At 41.2% G+C, this 22711-nt stretch overlaps 1 protein-coding gene across 4 annotated transcripts in view; it reads left to right on the top strand.

Moving 5' to 3' along the window:
- The window catches only part of LOC135494001 (gamma-aminobutyric acid receptor subunit alpha-6-like), a 74961-nt gene that overhangs the window by 46471 nt on the left and 5779 nt on the right, over positions 1–22711 (top strand). For 2 of the 4 annotated variants that reach the window (XM_064781724.1, XM_064781725.1), the window contains 5 exons: positions 12958–13025; positions 15080–15148; positions 16985–17205; positions 21355–21437; positions 21980–22120. In XM_064781724.1, coding sequence (XP_064637794.1) covers positions 12958–13025; positions 15080–15148; positions 16985–17205; positions 21355–21437; positions 21980–22120 — 582 coding nt within the window. The remainder of the gene's footprint in view (positions 1–12957; positions 13026–15079; positions 15149–16984; positions 17206–21354; positions 21438–21979; positions 22121–22711) is intronic. The other 2 variants (XM_064781726.1, XM_064781727.1) reach the window with 1 other exon arrangement.

Consider the following 22711-nt stretch of genomic DNA (forward strand, 5'->3'; position numbering starts at 1 on the left):
GGCAAAACGATTCTATTCGTCAACTTGCTTCAGTCTTCCAAGAATGCTATGGTAGGCAAAACGATTCTATTCGTCAACTTCCTTCAGTCTTACAAGAATGCTATGGTAGGCAAAACGATTCTATTCGTCAACTTGCTTCAGTCTTCCAAGAATGCTATGGTAGGGAAAACGATTCTATTCGTCAACTTGCTTCAGTCTTACAAGAATGCTATGGGAGGCAAAACGATTCTATTCGTCAACTTGCTTCAGTCTTACAAGAATGCTATGGTAGGCAAAACGATTCTATTCGTCAACTTGCTTCAGTCTTCCAAGAATGCTATGGTAGGGAAAACGATTCTATTCGTCAACTTGCTTCAGTCTTACAAGAATGCTATGGGAGGCAAAACGATTCTATTCGTCAACTTGCTTCAGTCTTACAAGAATGCTATGGTAGGCAAAACGATTCTATTCGTCAACTTGCTTCAGTCTTACAAGAATGCTATGGTAGGCAAAACGATTCTATTCTATTACGCAGGAAACAACACAGGCTTGGCTTGTTCTACGGCGCACCATGACTTCGTCGCATAGACACGCCATTGTCCAATCAGCTCGGGTAAAGCTGGGGCGCATGCAGGTCTCGGGGAGGAATGGGGGTCATTGCTCTCCAACGACCCTGTTATAATGACGTCGTCATTTACAAGATTATACTTTAGCGCGTGAGAATCATACCTTTGGATTGTATCGTCTCCACCACTGTGCCGTGTAAATGACGAACAGCTGGCCCATGGCAGTAGCATCTGAATCCATCTGAATCCATACCGAAACAGTATGTACACTCCAAGTGCATATAGCGTTCACCACAAGTTATGGGCTAACTTCCCTGTACAATTTGTTTATGGCTGCAGGAAAGGCAACGTTTGCAAGATGGTTATTAGGGATGTGTGCATGTGTTCCTCGTTTGTTTAATTTCTCTAAGCAGGCATAATTCCAGTGTTACTGACAGGGCAAAGTGTTTGTAAGCAGCTGAGCAATCAATTGTTCTACTGGAATGGCCGTATTAGTGTCAAGGCGCATCTGATATGCAATTATGCATTGCTTTATTGAAGACTTTCATCAGCCGTTGCTACTGCAGTTATGATTTATTTCAGGATTAGATAGATTTCTTGTCAACTAGTGCCTTATGTGTGCTCATTATTAGTATTTGTTAGGAGGAACAAGCTCATTGTGTTACTGCTTTATCTAATAATGTTTTTTGGATTACACATAGATCACGTCGTTAAAAAGCATGTTAGCTTGAAACATTATTCTGTTGACCTGTAACAATACGTCAACACGATGTCACGAGTTAACGTGCTTTTTAATAACCGGATCAAGTGTTTTCTACATCGAAATCTCTCTAAATGGAGGTAAACTAATGTTTCAAGACATTTAGTTGAATATGCCTAAACTGAGTTTACTCATAACCTTGGAACTCTAATAATCGAATTCACCCTCCATGTATTCAGGCATTTTTGACATTTTATGGAAATGATAAGCGTCAATAAAATGTTGCTATATCTTGGAATGTTGTAATGGGTTTCAGATAAACACTCAATAATGTCACTTGTCATTATCACTTCATCTAGTATAAAAGAAGATCGAGTGCAATTTTGCCAGTCAATCAGGCTGTGATCTGGGTGTTGATATAGCGTTAGTATTGTTTGATTACGATGATGAATTGGTTCACTTCTTTAAATATTTCTTTTAAGTTGTTGATTCATTTATCGAACATTTCATCGTTTGTCAATGAAGTTTGTCAAAAGTCATTAGTAAGAACGTTACACCACTGAAGGAATATTGATTACTAAAATAAACCAAAGAGACTGGTACTGAGAAAGTTGTTTGAAGTCAAAGTCAAATAGTGGAGAAATGAAAATTTTGAATTGATATCGCCAAAGTTGAAATAGATACTTTGCAAATTTATCCTCATTCCCGCTTTATTTCTAAAACTTGAGAACATATATTTGTAGAAATAAACATTGAGGTTTTGTGATATATAAAGACATGTGGACAACATCAAAACTTCAGAGCTTTTTATCCAGTAGGAAGTCACAGTAATACCTCAATAGACAAGTCGACCTGGCCAAATCCTTGATGTCGTGGCATCCATATTCCGTTCACGTATGGCCGCTTCTTGTAGAGACTAGGCGGGAGACACTCAATTAACTTGTCTGTGTTTCCTAATCTATCGTCAATCTGTCATTGAGAGGTTTGATGTTCAGGTGTTGCGTAAAAGACGAGTGAAGTTAACATTGATGAATCAGGTAGCGAATCCTTGTGTAACGGGGCTTTGACTGAAACCTATTACGGATAGACAAGTGAGGTTAGCATTGACCAAGCAGGCAGCTTGTCATTGTGATGCGGGGTTTTGACTCACACCTATCACGGACATACCGGTGAAGTTAGCATTGACCAAACAGGAAGCTTATCATTGTTATGCGGAACTTTGGCTAACATGGATCACGGACAGACAGGCGAAGTTAGCGTTGACCAAAGTAGCCTCGAGTGACATGCTTTCCAATTCTTCTTCTCCGCGACGATTCTATCTTATTGCCAAACCTTAATTAAAAACTTGCATGTACAAACATGTGCGGGTATACATCTCTCCGAATACTAGTGCTGGAGTAGACTTCGACTGGAAGAGGCAGACACGTTCTGTCGAGTGTGCTCGTATACATCTATCACGGAATCTCTCCGACTACTACTAACTGCTGGAGTAGAGTCCGACTGGAAGAGGCAGACACGCTCTGTCATTGACTGGTCATCAGTGAAACGAATGACAGTTTGGGTAACGACATGCTGTAATCACCGGCGTCTTATTATGGCAATATGTGCTCCGGGGCTGAGGCGGTTCCAATCTAAACGCAATCAATGTTACCATGATTGGCTTGATTGGTACATTTCCCAGGAGCGATCCGGTGCGGGTGTCAATGCGAGCAGTCGTACCGACTAGGCCAGCCAACGTGAGACCACTGTATTCATCACTTGCTAGCCAGGGCAGTCGTTCCGACCAGGCAGAGCCACGCGGGACTGTAGTAATTCCTCATTTGAGGTAAATCAGGAAAAACGTACGTCCCAGGCTCGCTTATATCGTCCAGTACTCCACGAGGATCTTATTTCGCCCTTGTTGCTATGTTCTTCTTGCTAATCGATTTAGTCCGAATAAATCAGCAAAATACATCCGATAGCCTATCAAGTGCCACACGAGTCCCATGTAGCTGAAGCTGGTTTTGTATTGTTTAGGAGAAAAGTATTATCAGTGCTCACCAAACAGTGTCATCCCATTTTGCCTACTCTCATTTCGCCTACACCCACTTCGCCTACACCCATTTCGCCTACTCCTATTTCGCCTACACCCACTTCGCCTACACCCATTTCGCCTACTCCTATTTCGCCTACACCCATTTCGCCTACTCCCATTTCGCCTATTTTTTATTATTTATTATTATTATTAAAACATATTTTTAGGTGCCTTTATCAACAAATTGCTCAAAGGCACCATCGGACCCCGCCTTTTCTTAGCAGACACCCACTTAAAATATTTACACATTATCCACAAAGTTTTATAGTACCACTATCTGGGCAAACCATACTACAGCAGGTAAAATGGGAAGTAGGCGAAATGGGAAGTAGGCGAAATGGGAAGTAGGCGAAATGGGAGTAGGTAAAATGGGTTTAGGCGAAATGAGAAGTAGGCGAAATGGGTTGTAGGCGAAATGGGAATTAGGCAAAATGGGAGTAGGCGAGATGGGTTGTAGGCGAAATGACCACATTTTGTAGGAGAAAACGGGAGTAGGCGAAATGGGAGTAGGCGAAATGGGCCGTAACCCACCAAACACTGCAGTTGAGTTCAAATCGCGCTCATTAAATAAAGTTAATATGTGCAACCAGAAGGACCGAGCGAAGCTCTCTGGCTGATAGGCCTCTAGTTGATAATATCACTGGATTTCTCTCATACCCCGAGATGCTCCTGAGACATTTTTTCTCGTAAATATAGCCACAATGCCAACATGAACAAATTCCATCAGTGCTTCCATTGACTGTCCTAGTTTATTCCGTTCGATCTGTCACAGTTCAATGAAGCTCTTCTGAATATACACACCTCAAGTAAGGTAACTTATTCGCCTTACCGCGACCCCTCACGATACATACATTACCGCAGACAAATGGCGTGTGTCATCATAAGCGATGAGTCCTAGATAGCATCCATAGAAATGGTCAATTACTTGCGACATCTCAGGTTATTGAACGATTATATGTTACCTTGATACGTGCATAACGATGCCACTCATTACCGAGTTAAGAATCGTGTTTCAACGTTCATTCAACAAATGGGTGTGGATGGCCGAATGCAGGAAGCTGGGGTGATTTAGCTAATCACCAGCAGTATTTATCATAAGAATATGGAACAAAAATGGCAACCTGGAATGATATGCCGTGATCGATGCTTACGTTTTAAACAATTATCATTACCATGAATGAGACATCTAGTTTATTAATCAACCAGGGCTTCCCATTTAGACAAACATTAGTTTGTGCCACTAAATTAACTATATTCCAAGTCACTTCTTGAATGCCAATTTCTCATATAGCGGCTGCTAGGTCACGAGTGTCGAGAAAACAGAAGGTGTGCCCCGCATGACCGATTTGGTATTGTGGACGAAGTGTAACCCATGCATTGTATATAGCCTCACCCCAGCACATGAAAATTCCTCCTTGGGCAACGAAACTGGTTTGCCTCCAATTCCGACATTAAGGATGGCAACCGTGAGCACCCGGGCGGAATTTGTGGAGAAATGTAAAAACTCCTAGCCAGAGAAGGGTTTTGTAGCACAATTACCTAAAGCACTCCAAGGTGGAAATGTGCAATCTTGTCCAATTTGTCGTAATTTTTTGCGGTTTGTGAGAAGGCTGCGAATAACTTGGGCTCCAAGCTCGTGCTAAGCCAGTGTTGTTATTATTCGCTGTGCTTAACGATATAAAAATATATGATAATAATGCGTTTCCGATAACTTTCAATTACTTAGGAATTGTCGTAATGCTTTGTTAGATATCAGCTTTGGCAGGAAATGAGGAAGTCTATAAGTGTCATACCGGGGTATGACAAATCCCATCCGATCTCCAAACATTGTGTCCTATGTTTTCTATAGTTTTCTTTTAATAAACACCAAACCTGTAAACACTGCCGAGGTGATGCCCGCAAACTATTGAAACGTTTTTAATACGAAAAAGGTATATCGAAAAAGAATCGTAGTGTATATAAAGTAAACTGTCTGTCCCAGACTGCAAGTAAACAAGCAACCCCTTCCATTGATTGTCAAATCCCTCATCGACTGTCCCATACTGCAGGTTAACGAACAATCCCTTCCATTAACTGGCCAATCCCTCACCGACTGTCCCAGACTGTAGGTTAGCGAACAATCCCTTCCATTAACTGGCCAATCCCTCACCGACAGTCCCAGACTGTAGGTTAGCGAACAATCCCTTCCATTAACTGGTCAATCCCTCACCGACTGTCCCAGACTGTAGGTTAGCGAACAATCCCTTCCATTTACTGGCCAATCCCTCACCGACTGTCCCAGACTGCAAGTAAACGAGCAACCCCTTCCATTAACTGGCCAATCCCTCACCGACTGTCCCAGACTGCAAGTAAACGAGCAACCCCTTCCATTGACTGGAAGGCATCAATCAACCTATGACTGCCTTCGCCAGAACACCGACGATATGATAAAACTCATTAAGACGCCATTCTATGATGATAATTACCCTAAGGTTGACGATAGCGTACGTCCTAACAGATTCGCTCCAACGGAAGGCATAAATCATATTACGGCGTGGTTTTCTGGCTGATTAATCCTGACGAATAGTGTGCAATCGTGAGTTTTTAGCCCATCAATCAAGATTGTGTGTTCGCTTGAAATCTGATTTTTCCCCTAGTAAGACTTAACTTGCAACCTGATCTTTCCAAAGCGTAATTCTGGGGATTTTTTTTCAATCTACCGGGAAAAAAAGGTTAAATATCAATTTGCCGGAAGGAGAATTCATGATTATGTCTCGAAGCCACGACTCTGATTTCATGATCAAGTCAATCAAAGCTTGTAGGATGTATGTTGGCGGATCTATATGTGTTCCTTTAGATTCTGGAACCATGGCACTTTTAATTATATACACAGAAAATCTCGGCTTATAATAGCCGCGCCATAAAATGTAAAGACCCAAAGCTGTGGTTCACAGCAGTATATACCCCGTATAAACTAATGAGAGGGTATCTGAAAACGGAAGGCCCTTCTGGGCAAAAAAACATGGAGTCAACGAATGACTTTATATTCCAAGAACAAGATATTATAAACCGACGCACAGAAATACCCGGACACCTTTTTTAGTATTTGACATATCGTTAAAAACAATGAACATCTATAAAGCCAACAGGTCGGAAACAATTACATCCTACGTGTCCGTTATGCTCACCCTGAAGTAATGCAGGGATACGGACTGCAACAGAAGTCATGAATGAACAAGACTTGTATATTTCACATTTGATAGTAATGATTTACATTTCAATTTGACCCTTGCTTACTATAGGCTTGGCGTCTTGTAATCCACACTACTCACTTGGCCAAACGTGATGGTCACACAAAGAAACACTTGGCTTTCCAGGTCGATGTTCGTCGGACATGCAGTACTCTAGGATGGCTTTGATGACGTCCGATTGGCCCTGCGTCTACGAATAACTAACTGTACGTGGAGTTTGTGATCAGCGAAAGGATGTCACGAATCGTAACTTTCGCTGCTAATATGCACTCTTAATGAAATTACCCGTTATTACCTTGCTGATGCAAGCATTAAATCGTCAAAATCCTGTTGAGAAAACGTGACAGACACAGATGTCTGACATTGCGCTGTGCACAAGGGCTGTTTTCTATTTTAACTGACGTGCTAAATTATTGCAGTCGCCAATCGCATGTCTGTCAATATGCATTTACGTCAAGTTGCTTGCATGACCCCTGCCTGTAGTATCTTGTATCCAAAAGTGTATAAATGCTACGTACACGCCTGTATTCGCCGAGAAACATGTTCACCTGCTGCATGAAAGACACTGAGGATGTCAAAGCTGTTTCTTTGCGATGAGCGTGTTGTCATCGCCGCTGGCTGACCAAGCGAACTACTCGAAACAGAAAAAAATCGCTTGCAGAGTATTTTCGCGAATAGGTCATGCCGCTTATGGGCTTTGGTTTTCTGTAGCGTAAATGGGGTGGGGTGGGAGAGGTGCCCTATCGATTTTGGGCCCGATATCGGCAATTTCGGATTTTGCATTCTGGACTCTAAACTCCTGAATGAATTGTCGAGCTTCACTTTTCTCTGGCATGAAGGGGTAGGATGGGAGAGAGGTACCCTATTGACTTTGGCCCCGATCTGAGAGGCGCCCGAACAGTTTGGTGTCGATCAGATGTCCAGTATGGCTGCCAGGCGGCAATTTTTGGATTTCGCAATGTGGACTCAACTGCTGAACTAGTCGTCTGATGGGCTTCCAGTTTCCTGTGGCATGATGGGGTGTAATAGGAGAGCTACACTCGCCTAACGTAAGTGCCCTGTATTATTTCCCCGTGCGATGCAATGATTAATATCTTCAAGATCACATAATTTTATATTCTGTGCTCGTATGGCAGGATAAGCTTCGCTTCGCGTTGCCCTTGTTAAGTTCAGTATGCCACTAAGACTTGTAAACCGTCAATGTGTTAAACTCAGAGATTATAAAAGAAAGATGATTGATTTAAATTACCCATGCAGAGACGTTGTAAAATACGCTTATGAAGAAGTATTTCATTTGAAAATAACAAAACTGAAGCGTATATCTGTGGGTTCTTATTAATGCACTTCGTCATGTCATTCTTTGTGGATACCTTATTATGCGTTGTGTGTTCTTATGTTTATGTATATAGATGTGAGACAGACAACATACTTGTAATTGGACGTCATTGCTAATACACACATCACTTCTTGCAATTAATCCAAATTAAACTTCAGTCGCTGCTTCAATAAATTCTGCAAGACAATTTTCCAATTAAATACATCCATCTTTCTAATTTAGTTGGCATCTTTATAGCCCACTTAACATCCAACGGAGCTTTAGTGTTTCGTGTCATAAACCGGTGTTTTCCTGCAGCTGGCACTCTCGACCATACCACATAATGTGTAGGCGAGCCTCGGCATAAATACCTACCAAGACCAACTTAATGATAAGAATGCTGTGAGATCAGTGAAGCACACTGACAACCAGCCACGACTCGGTCTGATGACGGCAAGAAACCCCATCTTAGATAAAACACAAGCAATACATTGGACTTAACGGGAATCAATATGACCAACAAAGCGGTTTAGGAAAAACGGATGACCCTTTCCTCTCTTCAAATATCATCGCGATCAGTTCATGTGTATGTTTTAAATGAACTTTATTGACTAACTTACTGCAATGTTATACGGACATTCTCGTAATTCTAACTGAAGGAGAGTGCCTAGCTTCCAGAACACATATTTGCATAATCAGGCTTAAGTAGAGGTATTTGCACCTCTTCTCCCGTTTCGTTGGTGTGATGATGAGAATTGTGAGAAACAAAAATGAGAGAGACTGGATTGCAATGCTTGTAGAAACAAAGGTGCTGATTCTTATCTGTCTGGTCGTTCTGTTCAGATTATGAAGAATTATCAGTGGATTTCACAGCAAACGAAACAGTGCATATCGATTAGCGGCTCAACACGACATTGGTGGCAAAATAAGTCGCTATGTTCACTGATTGACACCTTACTGATTACGTCAGTGTGGCCTTTGGCTCGTCCAGCTCTCTTCATTAACAATTAACTTGTTCACCGGTTGATTCCATAAGGTAGTGTCGCCCTTGGCTCTTACAGCTCTATTCATTGATAACCAACACGATGTATCTGGTCGATTCCATCGTAACCTTCTTCCGTGCGATTAACTACACTGGCAGTCGAAGAGATCAATACAGGAGCCAAGCAATCAGTAGAGATGGAGATATATTTCAGGTAATAGAATCACGAGAACCTCAAAAGCCACCTCTAATCGAAGGGATCTCCTTTCTCGCCGTGGTATCTCGGGAGCCCTTTACCAGGATAGAATACGAATTCTATCTTAGCCTGACCGTTCGTGCAAATGATGATCATGGGAGTTTGGGGATTTACGTGTTTTGGGGCAGGCTTGGTCGGTTTACTCTTGATTGATTCTATAATGGTAAGTAATTGTATGACCTGAGATTGTCGAGTCATTTAATGGCTACTTATTTGTCAAATTCTTTTTACTAACAGAATCGAAAAGACTTGCAAGTCTGAATACAGTACCAAGTGATTAAATACGACCTGGGCCTACAAACTGAATCAATTCAACTAAATATGCCTAGTCCCCGAGTTCATTCTCACATAACTACTCCATGCCTATCACCAATGGAAAAGTTTTTGCTGAACCGCCAGTGGTTTCCCAATAGATTAACTGGCACAGTGGGTGCTGTCAACTTGCTGAATTGTTGTCAGGAAATAACTGTAGGAATCTTGATCAATCATAATCATATTTTTTCAGAATTTCAGTAATTTATACGTCCACTCCTAAGGTGGCATGGTTGTCTGAGCAATCGCTGCCTTTGTTTGTGCGGAATGATGATGAGAAATTCACTCTGACAAAACCATTGCACTGTGCACAAAGTGTTGGAGACAAGATATTGCAGGTCTTATTCCAACATAGCTCACGTTTGGGCTTTGAATCTCGATAACTACATCATTTGCACTTGCTCGCTTGGTAATCTTTTAATCAGTTCCATAATCTGCACTTGTCTCTAGCACGAGATTAGCGATGCAAGCAATGAATGATACTATAGACTTTGTAGTCTCATATCGTAAAAGTTTCTCATTAGAATATTTCATGTCTAATAACCGTTTTGGATCCTTCACAAGTCCAGTGTTATCCTACCATTATATTCTACTTCATCGTCATATTCAATACCCCACCACTTGACCTATGCAGGAGAAAACCAAACAATACAGAATGATGTTGTACGAACAGCCCTCGGGAAATGAGATTTTATTTCACAAAGCACCAATTTGTGTGCAATGAATAAGGCATCTGTTTCATTGAGTTTCTGCATATCTGTCTTGATTGCTCAAGATTCATAGTGGAACCGAATAGAGGACTTGGTTAGGTTAGTTCGGAGTAAGCGTAGCCTACGAATAAACGCCGAACAACCTGGAAACATATGACCGCTTCTCAAAATGAATTATTTTTCTTAAATGGCGCGTTGGTTCAGTGCTGTTCTATACATATGTCAGTAAGAGATGAAATTGGTGTGCAGGTCCAATAATGATGCAGATTTATCACATTTCTACGCAAAAGAATGCCTTTCACATGGACCTGATCATCAAGTTTCCTACATATGAGGGCATCACTGTGGGTATTCGATTGGCCATACGCGGGAAGGTTTATGTATTAGATGGTCTAGTCCCTTGTAGAAAGGTTTGTTATTGTTAACCTTAGGGATTCTACTCAGCTATATACAGACATCATAACAAAACGATGTAGGTAAATGAGGGACACCAGAGGTACATCATACGAGAAGAAGCAAGTACGAGTATGATTGTAACTGGCTTTGGCATAAATCCCCGGCTGTTGACTGGGAGCATTTCGCAAGTATAATCAGTTAATGTAAGCCAACATCTGAAACCCCCCACTCTCGAACCCTGGTTTCGAGTGATCTCTTTACCAGGAAGCTTCTACTAGTTCTAGTGCCGGAATGCATGAATATGTACTATCCTTATCTCTCGCGTGGTGCTCCAGCAGCATGTGACAAATTGACCTGTTATTCTCGACCTGGTGGGGGATTTGAAAGATACTACCCGTGTACCCTCTGCCATTGGCATTCTTTAGCAATGTACAGTCAATGTACACATCAAGTTTTTCAATGCTGTTTTTCATCCTTGACCTCCTCGCGGCTGTTGATGTCGTGCAATAACCAACGAGAAAGTAGAGTGAAATTCACAAATTAGATTTTCGTGCTCTTCCACGCGTGTGACAGATAAAAGACTGGTAAAATTTTGGAGAGATACGACCAGAATCAACCTCATTATCGACATGCGATAACCGTAAAAAAGTATGGATGCCTGGATCTGGTGCTGTGTGAATTTCCGGCTGGTCAGGTATCCATTTTATGACGCAATTTTATTTTGACTGTATGCAATACCAAGCATAGATTGCCAAGTCGTGAAATCGCCAGGAACAATTGGATTGTGTCATCTTCTGATAATCTTAAAGGCCATGACTCCTGCTTTTATGATTGCATGACATGTACAAATCCTCAAACACTGGACTTAAAGCTCCGCATTAAATCAAGTTTGATCAAAATTTAAGGACCCAGTCCAGAGATATAGCATATTAACGGCTTTGTTTACATGTTATGTAACAGCCTTGGTTAGGTTTCTAAGTAAAGTCAGGCGGCAGGTTTACTGACATAGATCAGGCTGACGTTGGATTTCTTACTATAAATAGTATAAATTTGTCTGTATTACCTTACCTTATCATAAGGTATATCGAAGCTTTATATTAGAAATACATTATGATAGTTTAAGTATTGTATAAATTGATGTTTGATGCAATTTTCTGTAAAAAGAATCGAATTTGAAAAATCAATTAAGTTCTATAAATTTGCCTAAATTGTCTAGAAAACCTAATTGGACCATATTTGTGGGGCCTATGTTTTTTTTGGCATTGATTTTGTTTCCCCACTTCATGAATTAGCTCAAATAACACTTTCTAGATGTGAGAGTTGACTTCTAAAATAAATATGACCGGTTTTCCAAAAAAAATTAAAATATTTAATTAAAATATTTTTTGGAATACAATAAACTCATTTATTATGGGCAAAGGTATGCTTTCGTACTTGAACATTGAAAATGTCAATGAAAAACAGACTTCATATATCAATTTTAAGAGCATTAATTCATATGTGTCCTCCCAAGTAGGGCAATAGCCTGATCTACATCACAATTTTGGTGAACCCGCCGCCTGGCTCTAACAAGCTAGTTGCTAGCCTGATTAGGTGATCTAGTTGTCAAACACCTGAAGGGCTATATCTTCAAAATGGATGGAGCAAATTGCATGGGGTTTTCTGTATTATATAGATTGTTAGGTGCACTTTTGAAAACGTCATACAGCAGGAAATGACAAAATACCTGGAGTTATGGTCTTTAATTGGATAGTCATACAATGTGTAAGCTTGCTGGGAGCGCAGTAGTTTTTTTATGCTTGCTCTTCCGTGCTGGTGAGAGACACATCCTTCCGCCGCCGATGCAGTTGTGCTGAAACCCGTCAAAAATGTCAGTTCGGTTAACATCACTAGATTAGCTCTAAGATATATAATGTCAAGATATGAGCATTTGTAATGAATCGGCGATGAAATCTGACGTAGTGTATTTGGAATGGATATTATAGATTGGATTGAGCTGGATTATAACTTAATTTGACGAGACTTTTATGTGTAGACGTAGTGAGATGTGTCAAAATCTTTAAGTCACAAACATGTATCGTTTTGAGCAGAATAGTCAATAGAGAGGTGAAGATTGATTGAATTTAAAGCTGATATGCTCGAGTATGTCTGTTTAGCTTGGCTTAGGTTGGGAACAGTAACTTCGGTAACGCTGGCCTTTAGAGCAGATATTTCATTCAGAAAACTACTTATCATGTATAAACTCTGCAGCCTACTTGATACGTTCAGTGATTTAGGGGACTGGCCATTCAATCAGTTTAAGGGAAGCATCTCGTCCTGTTCTGAAGATGGTATCAGGGACTGGCCATTCCATCAGTTTAAGGGTAACATCTCGTCCTATTCATAGACAGTATCATTCTTTCGGATAACGTGATGTGTTTTCCTCTTGCTTTTGCAGGCCCCCCAACTGAAGTGTTAACTGATCTTTACATTAAAAGTATGGGTCCTATATCCGAAGAAATGATGGTAAGTGCATGGTATATTGTTTCTATGATCGTTGGATGGTTGGTTGGCAATTGACAGTTAAGTCCAAACACTCTCAAAACACGTAAATTTCTTACGATTATTTCTAATTTCCATGGAGTGGTGTGTTCGAATATAGACACATAGTAAACTTTCCCCCTGTGTAATGTTAAATGCTGTTAGGTCATAGACAAACAGTTTAGAAGTCCCCTGTATAATGTAACACGGTGTAAGGTCATAGCCCCAAAGCTTAGAGGTCCCCTGTATAATGTAACACGGTGTAAGGTCATAGCCCCAAAGTTTAAAGGTCCCCTGTATAATGTAACACGGTGTAAGGTCATAGCCCCAAAGCTTAGAGGTCCCCTGTATAATGTAACACGGTGTAAGGTCATAGCCCCAAAGCTTAGAGGTCCCCTGTATGATGTACACGGTGTAAGGTCATAGCCCCAAAGCTTAGAGGTCCCCTGTATAATGTAACACGGTGTAAGGTCATAGCCCCAAAGCTTAGAGGTCCCCTGTATAATGTAACACGGTGTAAGGTCATAGCCCCAAAGTTTAAAGGTCCCCTGTATAATGTAACACGGTGTAAGGTCATAGCCCCAAAGCTTAGAGGTCCCCTGTATAATGTAACACGGTGTAAGGTCATAGCCCCAAAGCTTAGAGGTCCCCTGTATAATGAACAATGAACGTGCAAGTAAAACAAAACACACCAAATCAAAGTCTATGCTTCAATATGATTGTTTTCATATTTTGTTGATATCTAATAAATATGAAAAAAATAAATATTAATGATTTCTTCGGTCTAAACGCAGCACAAGCACATTAAGTAGATCGTTGGTCTAAATATGCTTCGTCATCTACGATAGGCATTGCCACTGAACAACGTAATTCTCAGTAAATGTCGGAGTTCACCATAACTATGCAACATGAAGAAATGCTGTCCCAAGAAATACTCTAAAAGCTTAATTGTAAGGTCATGAGGCCTCCTCGAGAAATTGCTTCTCCGACCTTTCATGATTGACCTATAATTTCAATACAGTGATTTTCCACCGACTCTGACGGGCCAAGACTGGTAAAGTACACAATAGAAAGTCACCGGGAGTGTTGTGTCATTTCTCATATGATAATGCAATACAGTGATTTTCCACCGACTCTGACGGGCCAAGACTGGTAAAGTACACTATAGAAAGTCACCGCGAGTGTTGTGTCATTTCCACCGACTCTGACGGGCCAAGACTGGTAAAGTACACTATAGAAAGTCACCGGGAGTGTTGTGTCATTTCCACCGACTCTGACGGGCCAAGACTGGTAAAGTACACTATAGAAAGTCACCGGGAGTGTTGTGTCATTTCCACCGACTCTGACGGGCCAAGACTGGTAAAGTACACAATAGAAAGTCACCGCGAGTGTTGTGTCATTTCCACCGACTCTGACGGGCCAAGACTGGTAAAGTACACTATAGAAAGTCACCGGGAGTGTTGTGTCATTTCCACCGACTCTGACGGGCCAAGACTGGTAAAGTACACTATAGAAAGTCACCGGGAGTGTTGTGTCATTTCCACCGACTCTGACGGGCCAAGACTGGTAAAGTACACTATAGAAAGTCACCGGGAGTGTTGTGTCATTTCTCATATGATAATGCAATACGTTAGATGCCATAACCGTGGGGAAGGGGACGACTTGTATTTCATCCAGGTGTGAAAAGAATGGAGGACCGAGGATAAAAGCCTGTTAACGCCTATTGTCAGGCCCGGTTAGCGACATAACCCTTCACAAAAGAAAACACTGATGAATGGGTTTGATCCGAAATCTATTGTAATAAAAGAATGAAACTTCAACAAAATCAACTTTAATTAAACAATAAAACATCCGCTCCTGACACTAGCTACTTCATTTGACGTACGTAAATCTCTGCCAAATTTAAGCATGCTTTCATCAATAAGATGAATGAAAATACCCATCCGAACCATTTTTTATTGACACATACGTTACTATGAAATTATTTTAATAACATATCTAAATATTGTAACGATTTTGCGTGTTCCTTTTTAATCCAGGGCTCTCTACCGATAGTTTTAGGCCACGATATACATGTGAGGTGGGGATCGAAAGGTCTAGGGTCTCAGGTGACATATACCGCCAAATATCCATGTACATACGAAATAACCAAATATTTCAACTTAATGCAGACTCCTAAATCATCCAGGTTAAGTGATGCTCGCCTTGACTGGTAAAGATCCCCTTTGCATTGATGAAACAGAGATACGCCGATACAATCACTCGCTGTTTTCTAACTCAGAGCAATAGCGAAGTTTAACCACTTTATAGATGAGAAGCCATGCCTAAAACATGAAAATAAAGTTGCATTAAGTTAGAAAGTTTGGTGCGCACTGTGATCTCATGTAAATGCTTTACTTTCAATAACTGGCATCCGGCGTAGAAGTAGACAACAACCATGTCAAAACCACACATCTCTAGCAAGCATTGAGAACAAGTACTTCATCACATTCATTATGTTGTCTATTCAGTCAGAGTGTGATCATCTAATCCCCTTGCACTATCTAGCAAAATCAATACTATTTTACTACAACTGAAAACAAGCTCTACTTTCTCAACTGGCCCGAATGTCGGAAGCCTTCACGTATTACGCAGAAAAAAAAGTCAAAATTCTGAAAAATTTTCGAAGTCAAAAAGTTTTGGGACTGATGATGTTGGTTCAGAAATATTTTCAACTCTCAGTCAGTTCAAAATTTTGAAAAAATTTTAAAAGTCAAAAAAGTTTTGGGACTAATGATGCTGGTTCATTTTAAGTAGAAAACAAAAAAACAGTGAAATGTTTTTTGGACTTAGACATTTTTTCCGGGTAAGGGTAAGGGTTAGCAGAAAAAAAAGTCAAAATTTTGAAACATTTTCAAAGTCAAAACAGTTTTGGGACTGATGATGTTGGTCCATTTTGAGCAGAAAAAAAAACTAGTTGAAAAAAAAATTGAACTTGATGTTGTTGGTTCATTGTGAGCAGAAAACAGGGGGAAAAAATTGGACTCAGGAATTTGTTCACTTATTACGCATATCATTTTGTGTTTCCTGCTTAATGTCATTTACGTCTGGTTGGAAATATTTATAGACATTTTCTAGTGATGTTACATATTGGTTTAATGAGTATATCATTTGTAAGAACAGATGTTTAAGTAATTTAGAGCTTCTTTCGACCGGGGCTGCCGATATTAACGTTTCCAAGTTCCACCCTGACCATTACTTCCTTCAAGCGCAGTATTCCTCGTCCTAATATAGATATCTCTTCAATAGACAGGTTTAATAATCCGCACGAACGATGAAGTAAGAAGGTCTGTGGTGTCATCAGGTCCTGTAATTATTCATTGACGCAACTAAATTATCTTTTATACCTCGTTGCCGGAGATATCGGGGAAGGTGTTAAGAAATAGTTGATTAAAATGCACTACATATTTCGTGCTTCGTCGCTCCCAGTGCTTCCTAAGGATTGCGAAACCTTCCCATCATCTCCTGACCACCTATCGACCGTTCTGTTTGTGGTTTAGTTGACAATGCACCTTTTTATCTAAACCCTGCCCGCGTGATCCCCTTTGCATGCTGTCGTTGCTTTTATCATTCAGTTAATTTTTGTCACTCAAAACCATAAGACGAAGATTAATGTATTCAGCCTTGCGATATTCGAACCGACCACAGTATTATCGGTGTTAAGTTGGTATTTTGATTAAAATAGCTCTTGTTAACCACGTATAAGTACGGCAGGAAGTATCGATCGTTCATTGTATGACCCACGGAGTGCTGGTATCGTGCGTAAAACATTTTAAAATCGACAGAGACAGTCCATTTTCTGATTATTTATCCATGGCTACATGCAGTGGGAGGAACTAACCATAACAACTCCCGGTTCAGTCTGATAACAGTTTAACAATAACAAGTGAAGTTATCAATTGCAGGTCTACAGCATGGATTGCTATTTTAGACAGACATGGTTCGACCAACGTCTCAAGTTCCACGGTACCAAAGACGAGTTACGAGTTAGCATCAAAATGTTGGAGAAAATGTGGAAACCAGACACATACTTCCTAAACGGCAGGGGATCTTATCTACACACCGTCACATACCCGAATAAGTTATTACGCATAAACAAGGAGGGAGGGATTTTATACTCTATGAGGTAAGCCACTGTCGTCTGCTCAGGTACTGAATCTACAATTGAATTTCATCATCTCCTGTCTCTCCGCTATCATTATGTGCCAGCTGGTGCACTATATACTCTTGGAAGCAACAAGTGGACAAAATAGCCATCCTCTGCCCCTGATTGGTTTCATGTCAAAACTAAAGTGATCAATGCCAGTTGAGCTGGTTACAGTAAGGCCCACTATATGCTCTCTGGAAGCAACAAGTTGACTATATAGTCATCATCTGCCCCTGGTTGGTTTCATGTCAAAACTAAAGTGATCAATGCCAGTTGAGCTGGTTATAGTAAGGCCCACTATATGCCCTTGGAAGCAACAAGTGGACAATATAGCCATCCTCTACCCGTGGTTGGTTTCATGTCAAAACTAAAATGCTCAATGCCAGTTGAGCTGGTTACAGTGAGGCCCACTATATGCTCTTTAGAAGCAATAACTTGCAATATAGTCATCATCTGCCCCTTTTTGGTTTCATGTCAATCAATGCCACTTGAGCTGGTTATGGTTAGGAAGAGCAACTCTTTACTCTTGAACATGTCTTGAAAGACACCTGCCGCATTTAGTAGAAAAACAGTCCTGATTCAAGAGCAATACACTGTCCGATGATGAATATAAATGAATCCACCCTGTTATCCCCAAAACCAATGTGATGTGAAAGATCAGAAAGTCACGCAGGGTCCTCATTCGCCTCACGTCTCGCTCAGCCTATGGATTAGTCCCAATAAAGATAAGTATCTAAACATTGAATAACACTTCAAGAGATGCTCATTCTAACATGCCCCAGTTCCAATCACATTCAAAGCACGTAGACAGCCTGCCTGAAATTTTTCAGTTAAAAGGTCATATTAATAGAATCACAGCTACTTTTCTGGGTCCGGATTTGAGGGGTTTTAAAATTCATAGGCATCCCATTTATATACCATTATTTTTCATCGTTGCATTGGCATGGAAGTGCTTTGGGGGAAGGTTCTACATGTAGTCCACCAAACGAGAGCTAATAACCTCCTCTTTGATGATGACAGCCCATCATTTGACAACTTGAATGCCGACCACAAATATTGATTTGCCTCTAACAATGTCCATTCAAGTAGTGATCACCACAGCAAGCATCCACGCTAAACTGTCCATTCAAGTAGTGATTACCACAGCAAGCATCCACGCTAAACTGTCCATTCAAGTAGTGATCACCACAGCAAGCATCCACGCTAAACTGTCCATTCAAGTAGTGATCACCACAGCAAGCATCCACGCTAAACTGTCCATTCAAGTAGTGATCACCACAGCAAGCATCCACGCTAAACAATCGCATTCTTATTGTCATGAACTGCCATTTGGTGACTGGCACAAATTCAGAGTCATGAAGTCGATGTTGCAGACTTATATCATCCGGTGCCAGCTACGTACTAGCTGTGGCCATTAGTGAACAGTGTGTTTGTGACTCCCAGTTGACTTTATAAAATCGACCAACATGTAACTGGAAAGATGACAGTCAGTCATACATGTCATAATCGATAAAACAGTTATATGACCACTAGGCTAACTGAGAAGACAACGCGAGTTTGAGATATTACCCAATTTGCCGAGTAACTTCTAGACATTTCCAATGTGAACATCAATCTTCATCGATTTGACTTTTTACAATTTCAAGTTGGCGGACGTGACAGAGCGTCGCTAGTACATGATAGACCTCCAGGAGGCTACCAGTAAGTTATCATCATAACAGTCCAATGAATCGACTCAGTTTATGCAAAATACTCTCCTCAAATTTCAAATCGGTAATCAGATCAACTACAAATTTAATCTGCCTTTGAAAAGTGGAAAAGGGATCCCAACTCGGCTGTCAAATCAGACATGGATTTGGATTGATACCTTAAAATTATTTTGAGTAGTTTCACTGGATGTCACTTTGTCTGTCCCAGACACGAAGTCGACAGTTCGGCTCGATCTAATTTCACCACTAACCAAGTAATCGATTCCATGCCGGCCTTCCACGTGAAAGAAAACTTGCGGCAGTTCTGGCAAACTGTCGCAATAAAACTATCGATGGGTCTTCCACGTAAGAGAAAAAACCGTCGGAAGTCTCTGTCCGCAAGCTCTTGCAGCTGTCCAGCAAGTTACTGTCGCCGATTTCTGTCGTGTGGCTCTTCCGCGTGAAATAAATTTTGCATGCATATAGGCCTAATCTCTGTCTGACAACCGAATGGACTTCCACGTGCAAGTTGCCCTCATCCAATATGTTGCCTTCAAGAAGGAGGAGGTCACCGGAGCTGTTGTTCTGTACCTCACCTTGGGGAAGCAACGGAAGGTCAAAAGGAAGCAAAGCATTTGGACTCATAAATTGTTTCTTCGACGGCAACAACTTAGTGCGTAGCATGCCCTGCTAATGGAATTGAGACTTGAAGACCCCAGAAGGCTGAAAAATTTGGAAGTGCATATTTCGTCGGTGGCTTGTCCAGATTTGGTTGTCTTTACTTTGTTTGTCTCTGTGGAGAACTGAGTACGTAGGTTATGCCTCTTTCTCTGCACTGATTGGAGTCTTCTCTGCATGCGTTCTGCTAAAACTTTCCTCGCATCTTCTTTCTTCAGTTTGTTTCATACTCCTTGGCTTCAGCATCCCACAGGATACTCCTTATTTCGTACTCCTGTATAAGTTCAAACACCTGCTCTTGAGTTCAGTCCCGATCTGCTGCCTGCGATTCCATGTCGACGACTGCCGTAGTACTGAAAGTTTCCAAACATTTATTGCGAAAAATAAAACATTTCAAGCAATAACTTGACAATAAAATAACCGGCTGAGATAATCTATTGAAGCCTTTTCCGCGCGAATGAAATTGACCATGCAAGATAGTGTCCGACATATTGCCAAGAGTGTCGACAGTCTGCTTGTAGAGAACCTTCCACGTGCAAGTCACTGTCGGACAGAAAAGATTGCGACAGAAATCTTTCACGTGGGTGGCCGGCATGACCGACACCCTGACCTGCGGGGGTGGTCTACCATCGGGCAATGCGTTCATGCATTTATATTCGGTAAATGCATATTTAAGGCATCTTGCACACTAACAGTTATGAAAAACAGCTGAAAATATTGACTTTTGTGACATCGAACAAAATATACTTAGAATTATATAAAATCAGATGGAAAAGGTTGCAACCTCTGTTATATCTACAGTCATTGACGAAAGGTCAATTCCTTGATAATAGGTTCCGATCAGAATCTCCTTAACGAAACCCTTGGAGAGGTCTGACATGTTCTCCTAGTTAAAAATCGAAATCCAGCGTGCAACATTCGAGATTATAGTAATTTCACTTGTCATTTTTCAAGTGAATGATTCGTGTAATTACATCACGTCTGAGTGATATCCAGGCTCCCCGCCCCTCCATCACCTGCCTAATTGAACTGTCACTTTTTTTCCGTCAAGCGAAAGAACCTAGAACCGGTGAGACATTGTTCGACCAGTTATCGGGGATTTAAGTTTCGAAGGAGGTTTTATTAGCTATAATTGATATACTCCGAGGTAATTGATAAATGAGTGGTGACCTCAGGAGGGGAGTAATCCTTCGTAGAGCGAGTTCAGGATGTGCTGGTTATCGGAGACGTTGTATTTTTTTGCATTCATCATCAAATGCTGGTGTCAACTCCCAAGGTTTAATCGCTTGGAACATTGTAAACTTCTTGAATGAACTAAGACCAGGAAACTATCCCAATAATCTGCTGCTGAATGTAAATGAACTTGAAAATGCGACATGATAGGCCTTTATTTCTAACATGCGATGTGGAGTAGCCATCAAAAAGGTGAAGACACGAAACTGCAGTGGCCCTGGCCTAATTAGAGAGAATATGGCGTGACCGCAATACCTCATTGCCATCAAGCTCTACCTATTAAGATCTCTCGTGATATCAGTGTTTTTGTATCCAGCAAAGTCCTGGGAAATGAACGCTTCGATTGAAAAGCGCATCAAAGCTTTCGAGCCCAACTGCTACATAAGTCTTCTCAATAGACCACCAGTGTTAATGTCAGAGAGCTGGGATATGTTGTAGATGTGTCCTGTGGACGTATGAATGTGACCCATCCAGAGCCCAACAGACGTTTTCCATGCATATTAACTGATGTATAAATGTCTCCTTTCAGATTGACCATCAAAGCTACTTGCCCCATGGATTTACGAAAGTATCCCATGGATAACCAAACATGCCCACTTTACATTGGCAGCTGTAAGTACGATCCCTTCAATGAATCACCATTTCGTTCGTCAGTAACTAGATATTTGAAAGAAGATAATGTAAAAGTAGTGCGAGAGGTCCGATAGCCGAGAGACACCCTACTTACTCCTGTCCAAAAATTGGTTTGAAATACATGAACATTCATTTCGTATCAGTCTATTATGACTGGAATTTTATGTAGATTATCACATAGGGAATGATGGTGGTTTACACGTTGCACTGATTGTAGTATTTACAAGATATATTTGGAGTGTGTTTTTGTGTCAGTGAAGTCTGCATTCGTCCCATCTCAGCTAGTCGTTCGTGTTGAGAGCTAATAGATCCAGTTTTAAATAGGTCACGATATCAAAATTTAAAAAATCTGGAAAGGTACCAATTCGATACCTGATCACTTTGGAGTTCGATCGTTGTTTTAGATTATTGTGCTTACGGCATAGGAAGTATTCAAATGACGCACTATACGTGCCATCTGCGAATGCAACCAGGCATCAATGGGAAACAGTTCCCAACTCCAGTATTCGAACTGATTTCAGACGCCTATAAAAATAATGAAGTCCAGTACAAATGGAAGGAAGGATTGGTCAAATCTGTCGCAACTGCTCCGGATATGAAGATGGCCCAATTTGATTTAGATGGATGGTTTGGAGATCAAGTCATTGTGTCACAGCCCCATGGTAAGCAGGGTTTTTTTACCATTCTTACTGTTTTTTTCTCATGCATAAAAGTATCAATAACATAATATAACATTAGAAATCTATTTCTAATGCCATGCGAAGTATATGATTGCATATATGGGGCTGTGGGGTGGCGTAAACATCTCTTATGTTCCGCTGTAACATCTGTGGGGCTGTGGGGGGTGGCGTAAACACCTCTTATGTTCCGCTGTAACATCTGTGGGGCTGTGGGGTGGTGTAAACACCTCATTCCGCTGTAACATCTGTGGGGCTGTGGGGGTGGCGTAAACACCTCTTATGTTCCGCTGCAACATCTGTGGGGCTGTGGGGTGGCGTAAACATCTCTTATGTTCTGCTGTAACATCTGTGGGGCTGTGGGGGGTGGCGTAAACACCTCTTATGTTCCGCTGCAACATCTGTGGGGCTGTGGGGTGGCATAAACACCTCTTATGTTCCGCTGTAACATCTGTGGGGCTGTGGGGTGGCGTAAACACCTCTTATGTTCCGCTGCAACATCTGTGGGGCTGTGGGGGTGGCGTAAACACCTCTTATGTTCCGCTGCAACATCTGTGGGGCTGTGGGGGTGGCGTA

Source organism: Lineus longissimus, chromosome 9 (genome assembly GCF_910592395.1).
Source record: "Lineus longissimus chromosome 9, tnLinLong1.2, whole genome shotgun sequence".
Taxonomy (NCBI): domain Eukaryota; kingdom Metazoa; phylum Nemertea; class Pilidiophora; order Heteronemertea; family Lineidae; genus Lineus; species Lineus longissimus.